Source organism: Pholcus phalangioides, unplaced genomic scaffold (genome assembly GCF_987345545.1).
Source record: "Pholcus phalangioides strain wild (caught in Gottingen) unplaced genomic scaffold, Ppha-v1.0 ptg000042l_1, whole genome shotgun sequence".
Taxonomy (NCBI): domain Eukaryota; kingdom Metazoa; phylum Arthropoda; class Arachnida; order Araneae; family Pholcidae; genus Pholcus; species Pholcus phalangioides.
In genome coordinates, this window is record NW_028301628.1 from 7,922,965 (window position 1) to 7,946,170 (window position 23,206).

Below are 23,206 nucleotides of genomic sequence, written 5' to 3' on the forward strand. Positions count from 1 at the left end.
AGGAAAACCCGGCTATTCTTTCTCCATGCACTGAAATCAACGAAAAATTACTAATCACGTGGATAGTGAAGCACTACTGCAAATTACTGTGGATTAAAATGAAACCTATGTTAATGAAAAGGTTTCCTATTGGCAGCTTTGCTTTCTTTTGGCATCCTTCTGCAAAATGATCCGAATTGTTCCATATTTTTCTTGAGAAAATATGGTCAGTTAATTTGTTGGTGAATCGATTTTGAAAAAAATGAAAACTACGATTATCCTCTCATTTGTGAGATATATTACCATATATAATTTTTTTTCATTGCTAAAAATATTCAAAAAATGCCGAAATTTGTTTCAGTAGAAATTAAATTTTGATGAGGAAGTGAAATATGTAAAAACTTTACCATCCAACGTGACCGATTGAAGATAAACAGAAAAAAAAACTCTGGTTCAACAAAAACCCGTGAAATGTCAACTTTGTGATATATTTAACGCCGTTAATAATGTCCGATAAAGATTACGCTCCGTTGAGCTCGCATTGCGTGAGAGCTTTGAATGACAAATTATACGAAAAAAGGAAAAATGCAGCGTTGGAAATTGAGAAGTTAGTGAAGTATTGATTCAGTATTTATATTGAAATAATAGTTTTTTTTTAGTGTGTCCCAGTGACTATGGGCGGATTTGCAGGTTTTGCCACCATTCTACATCCTAGCAGGGCTAGATACTTTGTTATCTAGGGCAAGCCCGAATTTTGGCGCCCCTTGCATGTAGAAGAAGCAGTTAAAGGGTGAATTCGGCGCCACTTTTGGTTCAGCGCCCGGGGCACCGGACTCACCTGCTCGCTTCCCTAGTTGCAGCTCTGCATCCTAGTTTCATTTTCTTGACCACTAATTCTTTAAATTTGCTTCCCTGGGATATAGCCCGTTCTGCCCCGCCCCTAAAAATGCATTATCTCGTTATTCGGGTTTTCGTAATGTGCAGCGGTCAAACCTGCTTGGGTCACCCCTTTGGCAGCTCGCATGCTTGCAAACTTTCTTGCTCTCTTTCTCTCTCTCTCTAGGTCACTCCCATGTGATAACACTCTCATGGTCATACATACCCTCAACAAATAACCAAACCGCTAGAGTGGTGCATGAAAGATAATAAAATTAAAACAGCCATATTGTAATCCGCCGCTGATTCTGGCGACTTTTTTTCAGTGCCAAACATGTCTAGCATACCAACAAAAGTCGCCAAGGTTGTAACTGATGATATGGATGCCGAGAAAAAAATCGCCAGGAAAGAAAACATAGCATTAACGGAAACCAACAAGCATCATAAAAATAATAGCAAAAAATATCACTTTCTGGACTAAACATCAAAACAAAATAAGGTATCAAGATTAAAAATAAAAACTTTAAACTGAATAAAAACCTAGACTCTCTTAAAGACAACTGTCAGAACGGTCCTTCCTATTGCATAAATAATATTTTCTTTAAAAAAAAAATAAAACAGACACCCTATTCAGAATAATAACAAATAAAACTAATTCGGAACAATACAACCTGTCTTGAAGAATCTGAAAAATAATCCATGGAACGTGCACACACAAAGGAGGAAGAACACAAAGCAACTGCGAAATCAAATTTAATTTGAAATCCCCGCGGGACTAGCACCACCTGGTTCTGTAGAAGAATCTATAACAAAGCTAAAGAACCATCTAGAACAAGCCAGAGAGGAAACGGCAATACAACTAGCGTCTTCTTCATAGAATAATCTGGAAAAAGACAGGAGTGATATGGTAACCCATCAAATCATTTCCCTGGCTTGGCAACGTACCACCAGAAAAAAATTCGCTGGAATCAATGGCGGATTATACTATATATGTTCCCAGATCATTTAAGATGCCCGCAGCATTTTAAATGTCACTTAAAAATTTGCCTGTGGCACGTTTCCAGATCGCTCAACTGGGCTATGGCATACTTTCAGTTCATCTCAGTGGCTGCAGCACATTTGAGTGGTGTGAGGTACATTTCCAGGTAATTCAAGTGGTCAGTGGCATGTTTGCAAACCATTAAAAGTGGCCTGCACTCTGCAAAATATGACCTAGAGCAAGGATGCTCTAGGTCGGAACTCGTACTATGCCAGAGTCTTCAACCTTTTTATAGTCTTGAGCATTGCCTGTATCCATCATCAAAGGAAGAGCATCCTTACGCCAAGTTTTATATACAAATGAACAAAATCAGGATAATTTTAATCCTTGAATATAATTTGTACGAGGTGTTTAATCGGTAGGCTTTTTAAGTGCCTGTGAGCACTAAATTAGACATGGGCATAGAGTACTATGGGTGCTGCAGGGCCCCAAAGCAGAATGTGCCAAAATGTGTGACGTACGTCGCAGAACAACCAGTGCTGTTGCAGAACAATCTGGAAGAATTTTAAGAATAGTGTAGAAAAATGCTATTATGTATATGCAAATTTTTACCGCAGAACATTTTCAGTCAGCTGAGGGCTCGTTGCAGAATATCGCAAAACATTCTGCTTTGGGGCTTCATGGGAGCACCATGGTGCTCGCAAGCAACTGGTTGAAGATGCCTGTACTATGCTTTAGCTTTTAGCTTGCCATGTGCCCCCCCCCCCCCCGTAAATATGCTTCTGCCTGTAGCTAGGCACAAATTATATCATTTTTATGTACTATATAAGCTTATATTTTTCCCACATATATACATTCACAAACGATTTAAAATTATTTTATATATTCCAGAATGGTCAAAGAGTTTCACGAAGGGAACAATCCAACTCCTATCAAGAAATTGTTCAAAGTTCTTGGTCAAGATTTCGCTCTTTCACACAACCCAAACACGAGAAAAGGTGGTCTCATAGGATTGGCTGCTATGGCCATTGCACTAGGAAAAGTAAACTTTATTATTTTTATATTTGCACAAAATAAGCTTCGGAGGAATGATGCCAAATATTATAAAGTATGAAAGACTGTACCTAAATCTTCAGTAATAAAATTTGCGTGACATTGCAGATCAAACAGCATGGGGCTGGGACTTATGAGCTGAGGCTGTTTGAGCTCCCATATAATTAATGAATTACAATGCAGTGTATCACTCCCCATCCTCCTATATAAGGGCTTGAGTCCCGTATATAAAGGACAACTCTCAAACACCAACTCTCCTGCTATATTGTAATTTACTGCTGTTAATGAGATGGGTTGTGGAAATGAAGGCGTTGTCTACCGGTGGTCGCCTCAAGCTTGTTAAAGAAAATATCCTATCTATGCTTTCCCAGGTTCAAACCCGAGGGATGCCAATCTTCACAGTGGTAGACGAGCATCCTACCACCACACCACTCAGGCGTATAAGGGACAACTGGCAAATTTCAGCCTCCCTCAATGGCTCCTTCATTTAGGCGTCTCTGGTGGACAGTGTTTTAATTAAGAACCACAAATTAAGTGAAAAATTTAAAACTTATTTTTCCTGAGAGAAAATTCTCAGGAAATGCTATCATGAATACAGCAGTTAATAGAACTGAAATATTCTATTATTTTGAAAATTTATTTCAAATTTATTCAAAATTTGACATGCTATTGATAACGATACAAGTATTGAAATATTGTCTGGGGCTAACCCGGAAACCGTTTGCAAGTCAGATACAAGTATTCATTGGTAAGTTAATTTTTATATTTTTATTGCATAATTTGAAAATAAACAGAAAAAAAAAAAAAGCTTATGCTGTAGCTTTTCATCTTCTGCTAGATGCATGATCTGCTGGGAAAATAAAGAAAATAAAATTAACTTTAGCTGTATAATAATGTTAATTTTAATTCTGTATAATGAAGCAAATTTAGAAAATTACTTCAACCAGATAAACCTTCAGTGTAGCGATTTCCAGATGAGAATTATATTTATCGAAAAATGTTACGTTCAAACCTTCAAATTGCACACTTGTCACCATTGTAAACTTTATAAAATTTTAATAAAAAGTCAGTCATCCACACAGTCAAAAATCAAAGCAATTCACCCACAAGTGTTGTATAAATGTTCCTGTAAAATTTAAACAATGATCACGAAAGTAGTTTTTTTTTCTTGTTTTATTTATGGTAGAAAAGGTACTGATTCTTGCCATCATACAAACACTGGTATTTTCCAACCTATGAAATTATCATTGCAAGAATTGAATGTTTCATTTCTAAATAAGTTCCAAATGGAAGAAAAAAAATCTATATATTTTAATATAATTTTATTAATCAGATGGCAACCTCCTTTACTTTGTACAGGATACGTCTTTATATGTGGCCGATTTAGTGCAACCAGTCATGGCTTGTCTTATGGATCAAGATGTCAGAGTGAGATATTATGCTTGTGAGACTCTTTACAACATAGCAAAAGTGGCAAGAGGCTCCATACTACCTTATTTCACCGATATATTTGATGCTCTCAGCAGAGTAAGATTTGTTTCTTTCTCTGAAACTATGTCAAATACAACTGTACTTCTGTAAACATTTGAAACGTAAAGTTAAAAATAACAAAGAATATATGTTAATTAATTTTTAGCCTATTAATTTCATTTGTATTTTGATTTTTTTTTTTCTTTTATAGTTGGCAGCTGATCATGACCATAATGTGAAAAGTGCCTCTGAACTTGTAGATAGATTAATGAAGGTGATTGAAAATATGTTATACAGCTACATCTTTCCATGTGTATAACTTTTTTTTTAAAACCAGCTGTAGTAGAATGAATAAATGGATGTGTGATCAATTTGTTTTTCTTTTTTTGTATATTTGAACAGGATATTGTCACAGAAAGTTCGTCATTTGATTTAGTCTCTTTCATACCACTTCTGAGAGAAAGAATATATTCTAAGAACCAGTTCTCCAGGCAATTTATAGTTTCATGGGTGAGAAACTTTTTATGATTTTTTCTCACATAATGAACTGAACACTTTTCTGAAACTCAGAACTTTTATATATAGTAAAAAGTCTTAATGAGAGCTCGCAATCGTGAGGTAAATTTTTGTTACAAGCGAATTTAAATTTTTTTGCTTTGTCATAAATTGTTATAAATTGCTCAAAGTTATTGCTTTACCATATTAAAATGTCTTTTAGATTACAGTGAAACTTTGATATAAAGATGCTCTGTGGACCAGGAAAAAATATTGTTGTAAAGGAATTTATTATATCAAGTATTGTTGTAGCGAGGTTTCGCTGTATTATGTTCTATTATTAGCTAATGAAAAGAACTTGAGTTGCAAAATTGATTTTCGGTCTCGCAGCAGTTGATCGACTGAAGACATTTTATCGTTAAATGTTCTGTTACAGATTTAACCAGATTGGACCTAACAATTGAGTTTCAGTTATTATATCACTGCTCAATTTCATGGCTATATGGACTATAAAACCATCACACATCTTGTGTGAAAAATGGAAAAGCCTAAAAATAAGAAGGGGGAATAAAAAGTGTGCTTTTTCTGTATCCATCCTTTTGTTAAACACTTCAGATAAATGTGTATGATAACCATGTGCAATGATAATTGCCATCTACAGTTTGATCTTTGAAGAAAGGTAAAAGAAAAATCAGTATGTTTTTCTAGATTTTTTTTTCTTTTGTAGCGAAATTCTGATTTTCAACTTGGTGTAGTCAAATATTTTTGTATCTTTAAAATAAGCTCTTTGACAATCTCTTGTAAATCACTAGTTATAGCGAGACTTTTGTTATAAGCCATACTTGTTATATTGGACTTGTGTATTGTATTTTGTATAGACTCAATAGGCAAATTGATGATTTGCAATTTAGGGGAATTTTTCTTTTGCATATAATGAAGAGGTATATCTGTGACTATTCCAACAATAATAACTTCTGAATTATAATAATGGATGTTGATATATGACTATATTGTGCAGGTTTCAGTCCTTGATTCAGTTCCGGACATCAACATGATTGTCTTCTTGCCCGAGATCCTGGATGGCTTATTGTGTATTCTTGGAGATCCGACGGCTGAAATCAGAAAAATGTTAGTTAATATTTTTAATGTTAAAGATATTTAAATTTCAAGTTTGATCCTAAATTTTTCATTTTTGTTTAATACAGTCGACACTCATTATAATGACCCTATCATCCTATTGAAAACGGACGTGATATCAGGTGGTTGTTATAGCAAAAGGAAAACATATATGAGATAGCTGCTATATGAAAACATTTGGGACTTATCCTACTGGGCGTTGTAATGGAATTGTTTACTGTAACATGGGGTCATTATAATGAGCATTGACTATATGAAGAATGGTATTGCAGCCGCTCGCTATGTCACCAACTAAAAAAACCTGTTGGCTCCTAAAATTTTTTATGCATGATGAATAAAGTAGAATTTGAGAAAAATATTTTTTTAAATGGAACATGGAAATGTGGGTTACCAATGCATAAAGAAATTGTTAAAAAAAGATTATTTTGGTCCATTTTTCTTGTGAACAAAAAGAAAACGTTGGTCTTCCAAAAAAATTATTGCCTTAAAATTCTTTCAATTTTTCGTGTGAAAATTTACAAAGTAGCAAATATTAGTAGGAGAAATTGATAGTTATAATAATTTTCATAGGCAAATGTAAAGTTATTTGCTTAAATGCTCATATAAATATTGTTATCAAATGCTATATGGAAATTTTTTTGCCTATTATAATATTTGTAAATTGAATATGAAATAGAGAGAGCAACTGCAGTGATTCCTCGGCTAAAAAAGGTAATTCATTTCGGTATCACAATCATTACCCGAAGGTTTCTATGCAAAGTTGTTTAGTTCATTTTGCCCAAAATTTCAAACTAACTTAAAAAAAAACACTATGTGAAAATGAAAACGGACCAAAGGCTGAGATAAACAGCTTCACAATTGGATGAAGGAGAATTTAAAGGGGGATGAAAAACCTTTTATCAAACTTTTTCTCTTGTCTTTTCTTCTTTTTATTTTTATCATCTTTTTATTTTACACTATGCAGTGGGGTTTATGAGTCATAGTGTTAAAAAGTGTTTTTTTTTTTGTTTTGTACTATTCATATTTTTGTGTTGTGTTATATGATATAGTCAGCTCATTTCTCTCTCACACACATGTAGATGGAAAAGTTCCTAGAATGGTCAGACTGTTCAGTTTAGTAAGTCTTAACATGTGAATTGCAACCATACTTAAGTCTAGGCTTTTTTTGAGTGCATTTCGTCTTAGCTTAATCATTTATTTTATGAATTAATCTGGCTGAAGTCACTGGTACTCATTGGATTGATTTTGATTGGTGGGAAAATTTAGCTCCTCAATGCAGCTGTTTTATGTCAGCGCATGCATCCTATATATCAACACAAAAGTCTTTACTAGTCAAGGCATAAAAACATAAAAAAATCTTTGTCGAATCCAAAAAAATTTGTAATTCAAGGAATCGCTGTAATAACCATTTTGCCTTAGATATAAAATGTTTTATATTTCATTGCCCTATAATTTTCTTCTTCCCCCCCCCTTCTTCAGGTGTGAATCTGTATTAGGAGAGTTTTTGCAAAGTATTACTGCGAAACCACAAAAGGTCAATTTCTGTGCCATGGTCAATGTATTAATTATTCATTCAAACTCAACAGGTAAATTTTTATTTCAAATGCTGTTGCTATCAAAATTAAAGCATGTTAAGGAATATCTTGGTAAAAATTTGGAGTAGAAAAAGAATGTATATTTTAATTATTTTTGAATCCTATAACAATTGATATGTTTCAGAGGAACTAGTTCAGTTCACAGCAATAACATGGTTGAAGGAATTCGTGAGACTTGCGGGTGTGACACTTCTGCCTTATGCTTCTGGTATACTGACAGCTCTTCTCCCAAATCTGGCTCAAGATCTTGAGAACCGGAGAAGTATCCTTTTTTTATATGAATGATAAAATCAAAGGAATTTTATATTTAATCCTGAATTGCTTGTGCTGCATCTGTCGGATATCGGACGACCTGTTTAGTTAAATGCAACTCTTTTGCGGACACTGCAAGGGTTTCCAACTTCAAGGTGTGAATGCGAGCTGGTCTCCCCATTAAAAAGTCTCGAAAGAGCAATGGACCTACAACTGTAAAATACAACAGACATACAAATATTATAAATCATTACATTTCACTCATAGTTTGAAAACAGAAGGCAGCACTAAAAATTCATGCACAACTCTAGATACACACCCAGACTATTAGATACACATGCACGTTTCAGTTGTAAATTGTGCATGTCAATAGATTGGAGTTGTGCTTGGTTTTAATCAAAGAAAGGACAATCCAGGGGTCAGGAAAGCTGTGTTTCAAGAACTTTATGGACATCCAATCATGTAAGGTTCAAGACTTGCTATAAACACATTCAACAATTTCTGGCATATATGTAAAGAAAGATGTACTCTCCACTTGTTAATACAAAGTATACTGATAACTGGATGTTTATGTAAAGATACTGATTTTTCAAAAAAATTCATCTCCGTTCAGGTAGAGGCAGAGATAGAATTTTTCCAAAAATCAGTATCTCTACATAAGCAGCCAGTTTTAAGTCGAATCACATGCGCTAATTCATTATAAATTCCTTAGAGCAGTGGCTCTAAAAGTGTGTCTCATGGCTCCTTGGGGGCATTGTCAACCATTTTGAGGGGCACAGCTGTGAGCTGTCCTTATTAATATGTGCCTATTCAATACCATAAAGCACTTGTTAGACTTTTCTGGGGAGTAGATACATGTCCACTAGGGCAAGGGACAAAAAGTTTGAGAACCATTTTATAAGGTTCTTGTGTGTGTAGTTCAGTGATATTATACTCAAGCTCTGGATATTGTTTACTAATATATGGCTTATTTTATCTACCCATCTATTTGCTGGATATTAACTTGATGTTTTTGTATAGTTAAACTTGTATTCATTGCCTTGACATGAACTTCTCAGACATTATTGATACTGCCAATGAAGTTAATCAAACCTTGATGCAATTGATCACTCAAGAGGAAGAACACAGCCCAAATGCAGCTAATGAAGAAGCAAAGAAAGAGTCACCCGATTCTGAGGAAAAATCAAATGACAGCAGCTTGCAAGTTCTTAGTGAAGAGAACCAGCTAGATTTGGAGTCAGTAGTTCTTGTACTTACAAAGCAGTTGAAACATGACTCTATGCAAACGAGAATTGCAGTTTTGAGGTGGATATTCCATCTTCACACTAAAATACCAGAGAAGGTGATATGTTATTCTTTTAAGTTTTCAACTTCCTCATTTTTTTCGTTCAATTTTTCATATTGAATTTAAATCTTTTCTATTTTTTTTTAAAAATATGTAATCTTTACGTCACTGAATGTGACTATTTGTTATCATTTGGAAATAGTGACTTATATAATAAAAGCGCAGGAAGCTTAAATTGTGTGTGTAAATACTCATTAGATCTATGCCGATGATCGGCAGCTTTCTTGAACTAATTTTGTTCTTTTCAGTGTTTTTATCATATTCACATTCATGTTCTGACATCTGGTTACTAGTTAATGTCACTAAAATTACTAGTAACTATATTTTGTGTGAAAATATTGCCGCTTTCTGTACAAATTTGATCAAGTCTGTCTTTAGTATCATATCTTATTTATGTATATCATATTTTTCATTTATCTGCTGCAACACTTTCATTTTTGAAAAAATTTTTGGAGGCTTGCAGTGCTTACTGATGTGATGTCTACATTGATTTTTTTTCTTCATTAAAAAGTCTTGCCAGAGCAAAAGTCTTGCCAACCTACAATGGTAAACTACTACAACAGACCTACAAATCAGTACATTTCACTCATAGTTTGAAAATAGAAGGCAGCACTAAAAATTGATGCACAACATTAGATACACACCCATACTATTATGTGCATATGCACATATGCTTTGTTTAAAAAAAACAATATCCAAGAAATTTACTCTGAATATTTTATTGTATAATATTTTTAAATATCAACTAACTAAATTATATTTAAACTGTTCATATAAAATTTATTACATTCACTAAGAAATATTTGTTTTGTGAAATACAAAAAAACATTAGTCACATGGAAATTAAATTTCATCACGATGTTAGTGTACTAGATTGCTTTGATGTGGCACAAAAGTTAAGCTTTTGAATATATTTTATTATTTTCTTTTATACTGGGACCAGGGTTGTCAAATTTGCTCCTCCGGGTAGATACTCCCCTGAACTGGGTTTTTTTGGGGAAAATTGTTTTCGAAGAAAATGTGTGGCTTTCAGGTTAAAACTTTATTTTGAGGTTGGCTTATATGTTTCAAAAATTGCTGCATAGGGCAGTATTTGAAAGATGTATATTTTGAAGTACTTTTAAATGATTTTTTTAGGAGCACAAATGTGGTAATAATTTCTTGGAATATCACTTTTAATACTTAATGGCTCTGGTTACATAGCTAAAGGTTTTATTTTCGATAGACCAGGACACTGTTTGATACGCTTTCTGTGGGGTTTGAAAAATTTGGAGAAAAAAAAATTCAGGCACCATCCTGATTTCTCAGAATTTTCATTATCCAAATTCATTCATTTTACCACAACCAGTCTTTTTTTGCTGCAGTTCTGCATGCAACTCAAGGTTCAGATACAATTACGCAGAAGTGGATGTGTTCGTGTGTGAACAATTATTCCCTTAGTGTATGGTCAATTTTATTAATCAAATACATAGTTCAACAGGCACCAAAAATGTATATTTAGACATAAGTTGTGCACATGAATGATATACATACATGTTTAAGTTAGATATTTTGAGGTTGTGGAAAATGTAAATTCAATTTTCCCCATTTTGCCAAAAAAAAAACCCCCCGCCGAGCTGGGTCTTTTACAACCCTGACTGGGACAGATGTGCCCATGTAGCACTTATTCCTAGAATAGAACTTTTATAGTCAGCTCTAGAGTTTTAACAATAGTTCTGTCGGGTGTACCTGAATTTTTATTTTGTTTGCCTCAAACTTTCATTAACACAATTTTATTGTTTTTGTATTGACAGTACAATGTAAGTAATATGGAGCGTGAAGTTTTTTATTTGAGTTCTTCATTTAAAAAAAAATGTTTTGAGTATTTTCCATAACTCCAGTGATTATGAAATCATTAGAAAGATGTATGCATTCTTAAGCCATTTGAATATCCTTAATCGTAACCTTATCATGCCATTAATTGTATTTAGAGAAATGTATAAAAGTACTTGAATCTCCACAGTCATTTAGCCTAAAAAACTCTTTGGTAGATTCTAGATTTTGGCCATTGAAACCTAGTTGTCTAGAAATAGTGCAATATTAAAAAAAATTGAACTTTTGAATAGTAAGTACATTAACCAGTCAGCTGACCAATTAATTTCTTCTTTTTTCCTTTTTTAAAAGTTTGAAGCTAATAAAATGTATTTTTCTGATTAAAATTTTTCATGAATACATTTAAACTGACTTTGCATGCATTCTTAACTGTATTTTGAAATCATGAACAAAAAAAGTTATGATAATTGAAATAATTACTAGTTAGTTTTTAAAAATTTAAATAATTAGATTAAAAATTGGCGGGACGTCATATGACATATTAATCAGCTCTTTGGTTAAATCATATAAATTCTCCCCACATGCAGTCGTTGCTTGTTATGACTGCATTATTGCAACTGTTCCATTATAGAGATAGACCGTTACGATAGGTCCCAAATATTTTCCTATTCATGTTATTTTTCTTCTAGTATAATGACCTACGAAGACCATTCAGTCCAATACAATGTCTGAACTCAGCTCTGCCTGCCTTTTTTTTTAAAGAAATGCACAAAAATCAGTTTTTTTCATTTGTCAACATTGTATTTGACTTTTGTAAACCAAATTTGTTGTGTTTGACCATTGTAAAGACTTTTTTGACCTTAGAGAATGCAGTACATAGGTGAAAAAAAAGATGTAAATTATCACCATTTTATTATTGTTTTGTAATATGGTATATTTTCACTGCTACTGCTTACGTTGTAACAAAATGAATGCTATAACAATTTTTTCTTGGTTAAAATATGAATTATCTTGAGTTTTTTAAAAAAATGTCTGATATAACATTCATTTTCCATGGAACGGGGGGGGGGGGTCATTATAATGAACTTTGACTGTTTTACGAAATATTTTCTTATGGTAAATGGTTTTATTACTTGAAAAAAAAACATAACTCCGTGTTAAAATTATCTTATTGTCTTTCAATAGATGTGCAGATACATGAATTTGGTGTTTCCTGTCTTATTGCAGACTCTGTCTGATCCATCTGATGAGGTAAAATTGGTTTCTGATCATACTTTACGAATTTCAGTTACGAGGTTTAGTCTTGAATTTTGAAAATAAAATTAGAAGTTGAACAAAAAATAATGTGTTTTTTTTTTTTGCTATGAAGGTAGTTTTACTTGATTTGGAAGTTCTGGCAGAAATCTCATCATCATCCATATTAAAAACAAAAGAGGAGGAAGAAAACCAGGAAGGAAATGCTCTGGGTGATTCAACATCAAAGTTATCAATTTCACATTCCAAAAGAAATGACTACTTTACCAAATTTATGATTTCTCTACTGAATTTGTTTTGCAGCAATGATCAGCTTCTGAAAGATAAGGGAGCTTTTATCATAAGGTGCTTTCTTTTTTTCCTGTTATATTTATTCTTCCGTTAATATATCCGTAATAAGATAAATGAACCAAAATGAATATTTTTTTTACAGAATGATTTCTGTAAATTTTAGAAGGTTGATAGAATCAAACGAAAGTAAAAAGATTAGTGAAATTATTAATTATTGATTGTGTGTTTCTAGATTTCTTTGATTCTATAAATCAGTGTTTCTCAGCCTTTTGTACCCAAGGGCTAGTAAAATGTCAGAAATATTTTGACGGGCACACTATGAGTTGTGTGACTGGATGATCCGTATTTTACAGACCATCTCCATTAACACGAAAGATCCTAATTTTCCATGTTTTTCTTCAATGAAATGTGATCATCAGGTTTTGAAATTTTTTGTTATCTGCAATAGCCCTTGATTCCAGCAATAATTGGGAAATTTTTTTGAGAATTACATGTTTTGCAACAATGAAAGATATCCAGTAGGTTGGATAGCAATTTCTTGTATTTTTTCCTCGAAATATCGTCGCCCAAAGTATGAGGGGTCTAGTTTTTTATTTGAACCCAAGAAGGATATTACTAATATCAGTTTCACAATTGAATAATTTCTCATTTGATTAGAATTAAATTGGCCATGTCTGCCTGCAAACCACCTCTACCATCATGAACCACTTCTGGTTCGTGAACTATAGTGTGAGAAACCCTGCTATAAGTTTGTTGACGATGCTCTTTAAAGATTGAATTATAATACCCCGCACTTTGTTTTCAAAGACAATTTTCTTTGTACTGAAGTCATTTTGGAATATTACCAAAGCCATTATGGTATTAATTTGATGGTGGTTAGTTTGCAAGTTGCTGACTAGTTAACTAGATTTCAATCGGCTAAACTTCTCTCATTTTAAACCAGCTTATAAAAAAATAGGTAAATGTTGTATTTCAGTTTTGATTACATTGTGTTCAATAGTTGCCAAGTCTCCCGGACTTCAGAAAAATTCTTATATCTCCTGAATTTCAACCGTTATTATAAAAATCCCTGCTTTTGGGGAAAACAATATTTGCAAAAAAATTTATCCGGAAAAAAGGACAGGTTGCTTTTTGTTTTCATCCCCGAAATGACTTCACAAATAGTAAAAATTTTTGCCATTGCATTCAATCACAAAAAAATATTTCATTCTTGGGGCAAAAGCCAAAATTTTTGGCGAATAGCCAGTGTCAATAGGCCTTTCAACTTCCGAAATCACAGAGATGATTTGTATCTGACTTGACCATATGTCCTGTTAAGTTTGTATGTCCTGTTCCCGTCCCCAGTGGTGGTTGGTCTTTGTTGGCATGATTTGATTTGAGAGCAGTAACGCCAGGTAATTTAACTGACTGGTTGGTGGTGATTAAAGACTTGGCGTTAATCTGCGGTGGCTTGCATGATACTATGTTTTTGAAAAAGGAAATATCCTTTCAAATTTAAGTTTCAAATGAAAAATCTCTACATTGTTTTCAAATATCCCTTTTACATTTTTTATGCAAAATTTGGACTCACACAAAAACCTCACTAATTGTCATCCTTCAAAGCTGGCTGCTATAGTGTTCGATAAATAACATGATATCACTGTTTTTTCTCATTAATTTCAAGAATATGAGTATAGTTAAATACTTTTGGAATTTTTTTAAAAGGAATAAATACTAAATTATTTACTAAAACAGGCAGCTGTGTATCCTTTTGAATGCCGAAGATATTTACCGCACTTTGTCAGAAATATTAGTTGCACATGAAAATGCCAGATTTGCTCGCCATATGATCCACACTTTGAACAGTATACTGCTTACATCAACTGAGCTTTTTGAGCTAAGAAACAGGTTGAGGTACTTGGAAACAGAAGTAAGATTTTTATTCTCTGCCATTTCATATACATTCAATGCTTCCGATGCATGGGCTTCTTAAAATCAGTATTGACAGCTTGTTTTGTTACAGGAGAGCTGGTCTTTATTCTGCTGTTTGTATCGCTCATGGTGCCATAGTCCAGTTGCAACAGTTGCCTTGTGCCTGCTTGCTCAAACATATAAGCATGCGTGTGAGCTATTGCATCTATTGTATCCTTTGCTATATCGTTGTTACATGCACTCTCATAATGATTCCAATGTGTCATACTTATGTATATCTTATGTACATGAGCAAAATATTTGAGCTCAAACAATTATGATGAAATTTGGCATTAGTTTTGCATCCAAACAATTTTTTCCCCCGAAATGTTACTTTCTCTTTTCGCTTAGCAAAATATGATTTTTTATATACAACTAATTGATAATTTGTAGTAAATGAATAACTAATTCTTAAAATACAGTATAACTCGATAATCTGACGTGAATGGGACAGACTTCACTTCAGATTACTGAACATTTGGGCTACCAAAAACAAAAAAATAAATGCATGCCAATTGACTTTCAGGGGGGGGGGGTGGCTTAGACCAGGGTTGAGTTTTGACATAAGCATCAAAAACTGGTTTAAACTGTCAAAAACTGGTTTAAACTGTCAAAAACTGGTTTAAACCGTCAAAAACTGTCGAAAACCATCAAAAACCTAAATGAATGCCTTTTGATAATGTTTTGAACACAATAGGTATACAACATGATGAAAAACTTACTTTTTTGCATATTACAATGTTTTATTTTTAAACATTAATTTATTACAATAATTAAAACAAAATATTAATTGAAATTTGCAATTTTGAATTCAACATAAGAGCCTAGAACATATAAAATATAATTTTATGGTTTATTTATCTAAGCTACTTATTACCCGTGTTCAATTAGCTAAGTGGAATAGAGCTGCTTATTCAAAATATATATGATAGGGTATCAGGGTTAGGTTTTTGACCTCAGAAACTAACTTGGTATTAAAACTATCAAAATCTTACTGTCAATGATATCAAATAGTTTTTGTTAACTTGATAGATATGTTAAATAACAAAACACTTACTTTTATTTAGATTAAAGGGTTTTACAATCAGAATTATAATTACTGAGAATCTATTTTGATATTTTATAATTTTCTGATCTGCCCAAAATTTTATTCCATACAAAAATTCTCATGCAGCATCTGTTATAATGCACTAATTAAACTCTTATTTTCACCTAAAAATTTCTTAAATCAGGGTATATAAATTCACAGAGCTTTAAAGAGTATTTTCAACCAAAGCAGAGCTGACAAGACTTGATACTCAAAGCATTTGTTTTGCACGTTTGAATACAGCTTCAATTGGAAAACCATTGCATTATAAATGCTAGTAAATGTACCATATCATAGTGTAAAAGTAAGAATAACTAAGTTTGACATATACAAGCTAGCATTGTCAAATTAAATGACATTTTAGTCCTACAATTTAGTATTGTGATCGCTAGATATATTTCAATGTTATGCGCAATAAGAGTATCGTTTTAAGTATCAGTGGTTATCTAGATAATTTAATAATAACAGAAATAAACATTACATACATGATGTAATAAATTTTTTTAAACACTTATCTGTTGTAAAAAGAGTACAGCAGATGGTTTATATCAATGTACATATATAAGCAGTTGAAGAAATTTTGGAAGGTCAAGAATCATCTTGAATCAGAGAATGTCAAATCATTTCATAGTTTACCCTTCAATGTTCATGTTATGCTTTATTCAAATTTTATAAGAAAAAAAACATATATATTGTCCAAAATAATTCTGTCGAGAGTAGAAAATTATTTTAGAATCATATTAACTATTTATTCTTTGTATAACATAGTCACTTTAAACATTACATGCGATTAACGTGTGCATTTCCAATGGGAATTTTTATATCGAAAAGCAATATTTGAGGTTTTTGACAGTTTTTGACGTGACAGTTTAAACAGTCAAAAACTGCCATGTGTCAAAAACCTGCCAACCCTAGCTTAGACCCTAGCTTATCCTTTGTTATGCCTAATTCAACAGCATAGTTCATTAAAATTAACGCTGCCAAGACCGATAGGGGAGGCGGGTTACTTTGATGCACACCAACTCTGGTCATATCGCCATACAGCAATTTACTGCCAATCGAATTGGGTCAGAAATTAAAGCATCATCTATTGTTGGTTGCCTCAGGTTTGCGAGGAAATAACTTGTTGTTTATGTCCTTGTCCAGGATTGAACCCGCTGGTTGTAGACGAGCATCTTACCACTGTACTGCTATAAGGGAGGCTGACAAGGGTTCTCATAACAATTTAAATTGTTAATTAAATTAATGTTTTAATTTTTTTTACACTATAAATTTACTGAAACGGGGGGGGGGGGGCCTGTGAATAATTTGGGTGTAGGGTTTCACTCAAGATCGTAGCACACAGGTATCAAGACACCTTAGATTGAACTTACTCATTCAGAAATGTTCTCTTGGCTAAAAACAGAAAAGGGTGGTTTGAGAAAGGACTTCAAAAAATTCCAGCACCTCGGATTATCCAGTACCCCAAACTTTTGAGGCTCAAATTATTGAGACTTTACTGTATAACGAATTCTTGTTGAAATGAATATCCATTCTTATTTTGAAAAAGAACAATTGTTAAATATCAATAAAAATGTTCAGTAGTAGTTTCTTCATAATTAAACAAAAATATTCTATCATGACATTTCTATGCTTTTCAAACTATTTTCAGTTTACACAATTTACCCTTAATGAATGCACAGTAGTGAAATCGAAGTTACAGTAGATTTCCTGACTGAAATTGACAAGTTAGTCCAACTCATAGAATCGCCCATATTTGTTTGTAAGTAAATCTCATCGTATTCACAAAGACATGTTCAAAAATTTGTAAATAATGATCTGTAATTTTCCTAATATGAAAAAGAAAATTGTATTCAGATATATAATTAAAAGGGCTTGTGCAGCAAGAAGGGGAGGGGGTTAGCTCCATTTTTCTTCCATTGGGCCAAGAAGCAGTCAGCCCTTTTCTTTTCCTAATGCTGCTGTCTATTGAGAAATACGGGACCTAACTACTGGAATTACCTTCATCTAGCACCGAATGTACGAAATACATTTTTTAACAAGAAGGTGGACTTGACTCAAAAGTGCCAAAAATAGAGTTACTTAACATGTGTGCTACAAGTCCTTCAAATTATAAAAGAAGACTTAACAGAATAGTCAAGATTGTTGATTGATCCAAAATAATCATAATATATTTTAATGTTTTCTCATTTCAAGATTTCACATATTGAAGGGGAAGTTATCAACTGATGTTTCAGAATGAATCTCTGAAACTATAATTTTTTTCCTTGTATTATCAGTAGTTTCCAAACTTACTTTGCTGTGATGGTTTTCCTTAGCTTCCAAAATCTATGCATGCCTTTCCATGCCCTATCCTTAATATTTAAGGTGTCCTACAATTTATAATAAGGTGTTCTCACACCTTCCAGTTTGACATTCATGTGAGAAGCCCTTATAAGTTTGAAAATAAATATTATGATGTTCAAAAATGATGTAGCTTTCAGTTGCATAAAGGGATTATTTTTTTATTTCTTTACTGTACAGTAGACTTTCAATAATCCAGCACATATCAGACCATAGTATTGCAGGATTACTGAATGTCAGTTAGAAAGAAACCCAATTAAACAATGCAAACTTCTGTGCATAGACACACAGGGAGCTAGATTTCGTTATGAGCAAGTAGGGCCCCATGATTTTTTGGGGAGGCAAAATTTAAAAATATCTTCATTGCCTGATAAAAAATCTTTCACTTTAGTTTGCACCTGCTGAAAATCAGAGAAAAGTCTACTTCATTGAAAGAAATATGACATTTTGAGGGGGGAGGGGTTTAGTGATTTGTAATTGCCGCTCAAGGGGTTAACCCCCCTGACTGCTTATCCCTCGATTTCCACGGGCAACGTGAAAGTAACAAAATTTACTCATCCTGCGATTTTAGCGTGTATGTAATTTCTTCATCTGTTTAAAAGCTCATCCCACTTTTCTCGTGGTTAACTGCTGACAGTGCATTTTCTACAATATTTCTTATGCATGAAATCTATATTTTAAAAATATTCGTTACAAAAATTTGTTACATATTTTAACTCTCAAATACATGTAGATTTGAAATATGTAATTAAAAAATATGCAATTTTTAAAGTGATTTTGATGAAAAAAAAAATGAAGCAGTCAAAGGGTTAATGTTTCGCTTGCTACAAGTTTAGTTACCTTCAGGAGTACTTCAGCAAGTGCAGAACTGTTTATGTTAATACTACAAAGTCGATCTTGAGAAGCTTTCATCCAGTCACTCTGAATCAGTTTAGTGATAAAATATAGATTTACTTTGGTACAATTTTTTTTTAATTTATCATTTTTAGAATGAATACTCTCTTATACATAACATAATTCTATAATCATGTTAGAACTGATTTTTTAAAATTGCTTTTCAGATCTAAGACTTCAGCTGCTTGATGCACCACAAAACCCTTCCTTGATCAAAACCCTGTATGGACTTCTGATGCTTTTGCCCCAAACTGAAGCATTTCACACCCTTCGACATAGGCTAGCATGTGTACCTAATGTTCAGTTGATGCCACCAGAGAAGCCCAAGTTTGTAACTTTGAATTATATTGTTTTATTCCTTTTTTTTGCCTTAATTTTTGAGTTAGAAGGGAGATGACATCAATTTCAATGATCTTTTGGCTTTTGTTCATATTAGAAGTTCTGTTAATACCTGGACAGGCTTACCTCGACTTTGATTTATGGGCGCTTTCTTTGGGCTTTAACTCTTATTTCTCTTCAGATAACTAAGATGATTAATGTTAATGATTTCTTGATCTATAATTCAGCAAGAATCTTCTAAAATGGTATTTAATTAATTTCATCATCAACCAGCTCTTTAATCAGTTGGTCTTGAAAAGTAACATTCAGGAATTTCATCACTTCATTTTGAAGTGCTTTCATCGTAAATTCATTCAATAACATTTTTCTCATCCATCTCTGCTTCATTTTTTTTTAGTACTGCGGGGGGGGGGGGGGGGAAAGGAGTATGTAATTGCATACTCTGAGACATCATTCCATGTGCTGTATTTAAGAAATGTGCTGCAGCAAGAACATTGATTTCATAATATTTTCAGCATTCTAAATTAAAAATGAATTTCTCTACTGAAGCAATTTTCTGAAAGACTGAATGATTTCTTGATTCATAGGCTGTAATACTTGACATGATAGGTTTAATAAACTTAATAAAAAACTTAACTTGATAGGTTTAATAATTATTATAATTAATAATTATAATAACAATTAATATATTATCACTTGAAAATTTCTGTGAACTATACCACCAGGAGAAATCCTATTGGTTTTTTGTTGTGAAAAAAATGGAGGTCCAATTTTCAACCATCCCTTAATATTGCTTCAGAAATGAAAAATGTTCAACTTGAACTCTGAGTATTATAACAATCTTGTTGATTTGGTTAAAAAAATTTAATGCGCCTGAAGAATATTATCGAAAGAAGGAAAACATTTTTTTTTTTAATAGAGATTGAATGAATAAAACAGTTTGTAAAATGAAACAGATCCATATAAATATTAGTTCTATAACTATAGCATATTGTTGGAGACCTGAGGACTAGTTTGTAAAAATGTGTCAATTGGTAAAATTTAACACAGACTGTGTAGTGTATATATGCTCAACTATGGCCTGAGACTCTCAAACATAATTTTGTAAAAATAATGAGTTAGGTGGTTCATTTCTGGATCATTCATGTGACTACGGTACGGTTCCATATCACTTGAGTGACCTGTGACATATTTCCAGGTCATGTAAGTGGCTTGTGGTACATTTACAGATCACTAAAGCTGCCTGTTATACATTTTCAGGTCACTTGAGTGAACTGTGGGACAGTTCTAGATCACTTGAGTGTCCCATGGCACAGTTCCAGATAACTTAAGTGACCTGCGATAGATAACCTGCTTCCAGATAACTTAATAAAGTGGCCTACGACACTTTGTCAATTCAGTGAAGTGGCCCGAAGGTCGAACATCCTTGGTTCAGATCTGGTTTTGGATTTTCCCAGAAAAAAACTAACTATACAGTAGCTATTTCAGTTCGCTTTCTTTATACAGTTAACCTATCATTCTGTCGAAAATGGACGTTATTAGGAGTCTGCCTAATTGAAATTAGGGTCCACTTCTGGCCCTTCACAAAATGCAAATTAATGAAACCTAAATTTGACATTTCATTTCTTTTGTACCAAATCAGCTAGATTGCTTTTCACAAAATTTAGGATCGTTTTCACACAAGTAATAAAGATTTTCATGAAAACAGTATCCTGTAAAATAATCTGGGCAGTCCCGTGGTTATGTTGGAAGGTAAGCATAAGATAGTTGTTGAATGAAAACATTTTGGATTTATCATACCTGTTGTTTTAACAGGGTCACTGTTCACTCTAATGAACGTTGGCTGTATCATTTAAGTAAATGAAAAATAAAATGTTATCAGAAATTGGTGTTTCAATATATAGATATAACATGTTTAGAGCACCACAGTATTACACATATCATTAATTTTATATTAATCATTTCAGACTATCCTCAGAACAACGCCATATTCCGCCATTCGTTAATTTCGAAGAACTTTTACAGCACTTCAAGGACACGCAGACCAAGCACCAGAAACAAAAGAAACTGCTGAAGCAAACCGGGCTTCTCTCGAGGTAGCATATGACTAGCATGTATTATGGTTCAACGCCTCCTCGAAGTGTGCAAAAGAAAGTTAGATTTTAATTAAAATGTCTTTTCTTCTAAGTTATAACAAAGTTCAATCATGGATGGGCGATTATAACATTTATAATTACAGTTATGGCATGTTGAGGCATTACCAAGTTTTATTATAACGTTCAAATTTTTGTGGAAGTTTTCTAAAAAAAATTTATGTATAAATTTTTATTTTTATCAAATATTTATCGCTAGTCTTTTTATTAGGTCTCCTCTGTTTGCTTTAAAATGAGAAAATATCATACGAAATTGCTTTCATAGAGGCTCGCTGGAATCTTTGTGGTGATGTCGATTGTAATGATTTGATTGATCATGTGATGGCCCAATTTTTGTGATACCTTCTAAAAATGAGAGAGTCAGTATTTTTCATATCCTCACACTATCGCTGTTTGTAAAAAAATTAAAGTATACTTTTATATATTTTTGCAAGCTACTTGTTTTGTAAGATAGCATTGTAACACTTTTCCGACATTAGCACTGCTCATGTGCAGGATTATGGATATTGATAGAAGAAAGAATATAGGCTATTTTTCCACTGCTGCCATTCAGTTAGGATAATGATTCTGGCTGAAAGAACAAGGTGCCGAGGAGTTTAGGCTTCTTTTCATTTCTCTCAAATTTTCGGTGGAGACATGAATAGAGGTAGTTCACTGGCGCCTTGGCTGTCCAGAGAAAAATTATAACCAAGTTTAGTTGGTATTTGAAAAATTGGCCGATTTAGACAGTGTTGAGGTCATTTGTATATGGCTATGAACTGTGATTCTGTAACTAGTCCACAATTGAATATAGTAACGCCTCAGTTAACAGTGGCTAATGATTTCGAAGTCTCCTCTGTTAATGCAGACAATCCTCAGAAATGTGGAAAAAAAAAAATGCTTGTGCCCCAATCACATAAATTTGTTTTAAACAAATAAAAACGTAACTCTTAATAATGAATAACCAATCAAATCACAAGTTTGATTCATTTCCTTCCCCTTTATTCAAGTTTTACCTGATCGCTAGGCATACTATCCACGTGCCTCAGTTGTAGTTATTACCAGTCAGCTTGACTCACTATCTTTGTTCTCATTTATCTCACAACAGCAGAGAAGATTGAATTAAATTGTTTTCTGCTTCTATATATACAGAAAAATATGGACAAAATGGAACTAGAGTTTCAGCTGGATCATGGCTCTTTTAGCCTGTGATCATTACCTTTCTGCTATTTGTATATTAGTTATTTAATGTCTTAGGCCCATTTCAAACTTAATCTCACAACTGTTTCGCTCAATACTTATTATATTTTTAACTATAACTTGATATGGTGAATGTGAAAGTAATAATATTTATGTATTTGAAATTAGTTTTATTTCTCAGAGGATTCTAATTTTTCATATATAAGTGGGAGAAAGCCCATCTAGTCAATATTTTCTTTTTGTATGGGCAAACTCACCTTGAAAGCTGTTATTGATGTGTCACAAAGGTGTTGCTTGTAATTTTACGTATTATGAAAGGCCAATCTTAAATCATTACAAAGTTTACTCTCAAAGAATTTTATTTGATGTATCTAGAATATCATTTTCATTTTGCGAATCAATGTTTATATATTTTATACCAGCAATTTAAAATTTTATATTGAATAGTAATGTATATTTTAAATTCTTGATCAATTGTGTGATGAACTTTGCTGAACAAGAATATTTTAAGGGTTTTTTTCCAGTGTGTATGAGCTATTTATATATATATACTGTATTTTTTCATGTACATCATGTTGATTTCCATGATACTTCACTTTATTCCATGTATTAGCCCGTTTTTCGTGAATTAAATTTTTATATGTATCTGCATGCTTGTGATGCCACTTGAATTGTCAAAGCATTTGAATTGCAGGCTTTGTGTCTAGTTAATTATGACTTCCT

At 32.9% G+C, this 23,206-nt stretch overlaps 1 protein-coding gene across 1 annotated transcript; it reads left to right on the forward strand.

The window, feature by feature from the left end:
* The first annotated feature begins 388 nt into the window (after positions 1-388).
* LOC149064406 (protein VAC14 homolog) lies at positions 389-23,134 on the forward strand. Its single transcript, XM_089254733.1, has 16 exons — positions 389-586; positions 2,726-2,876; positions 4,247-4,414; positions 4,569-4,631; positions 4,760-4,867; positions 5,871-5,980; positions 7,469-7,575; positions 7,709-7,846; positions 8,895-9,178; positions 12,179-12,244; positions 12,363-12,592; positions 14,273-14,447; positions 14,541-14,659; positions 17,258-17,337; positions 18,980-19,139; positions 21,119-23,134. The coding sequence occupies exons 1-16, from the start codon at positions 486-488 to the stop codon at positions 21,249-21,251; spliced, it is 2,193 nt and encodes a 730-aa protein (XP_089110859.1). The 5' UTR covers positions 389-485; the 3' UTR covers positions 21,252-23,134.
* The last annotated feature ends 72 nt before the right edge of the window (positions 23,135-23,206 follow it).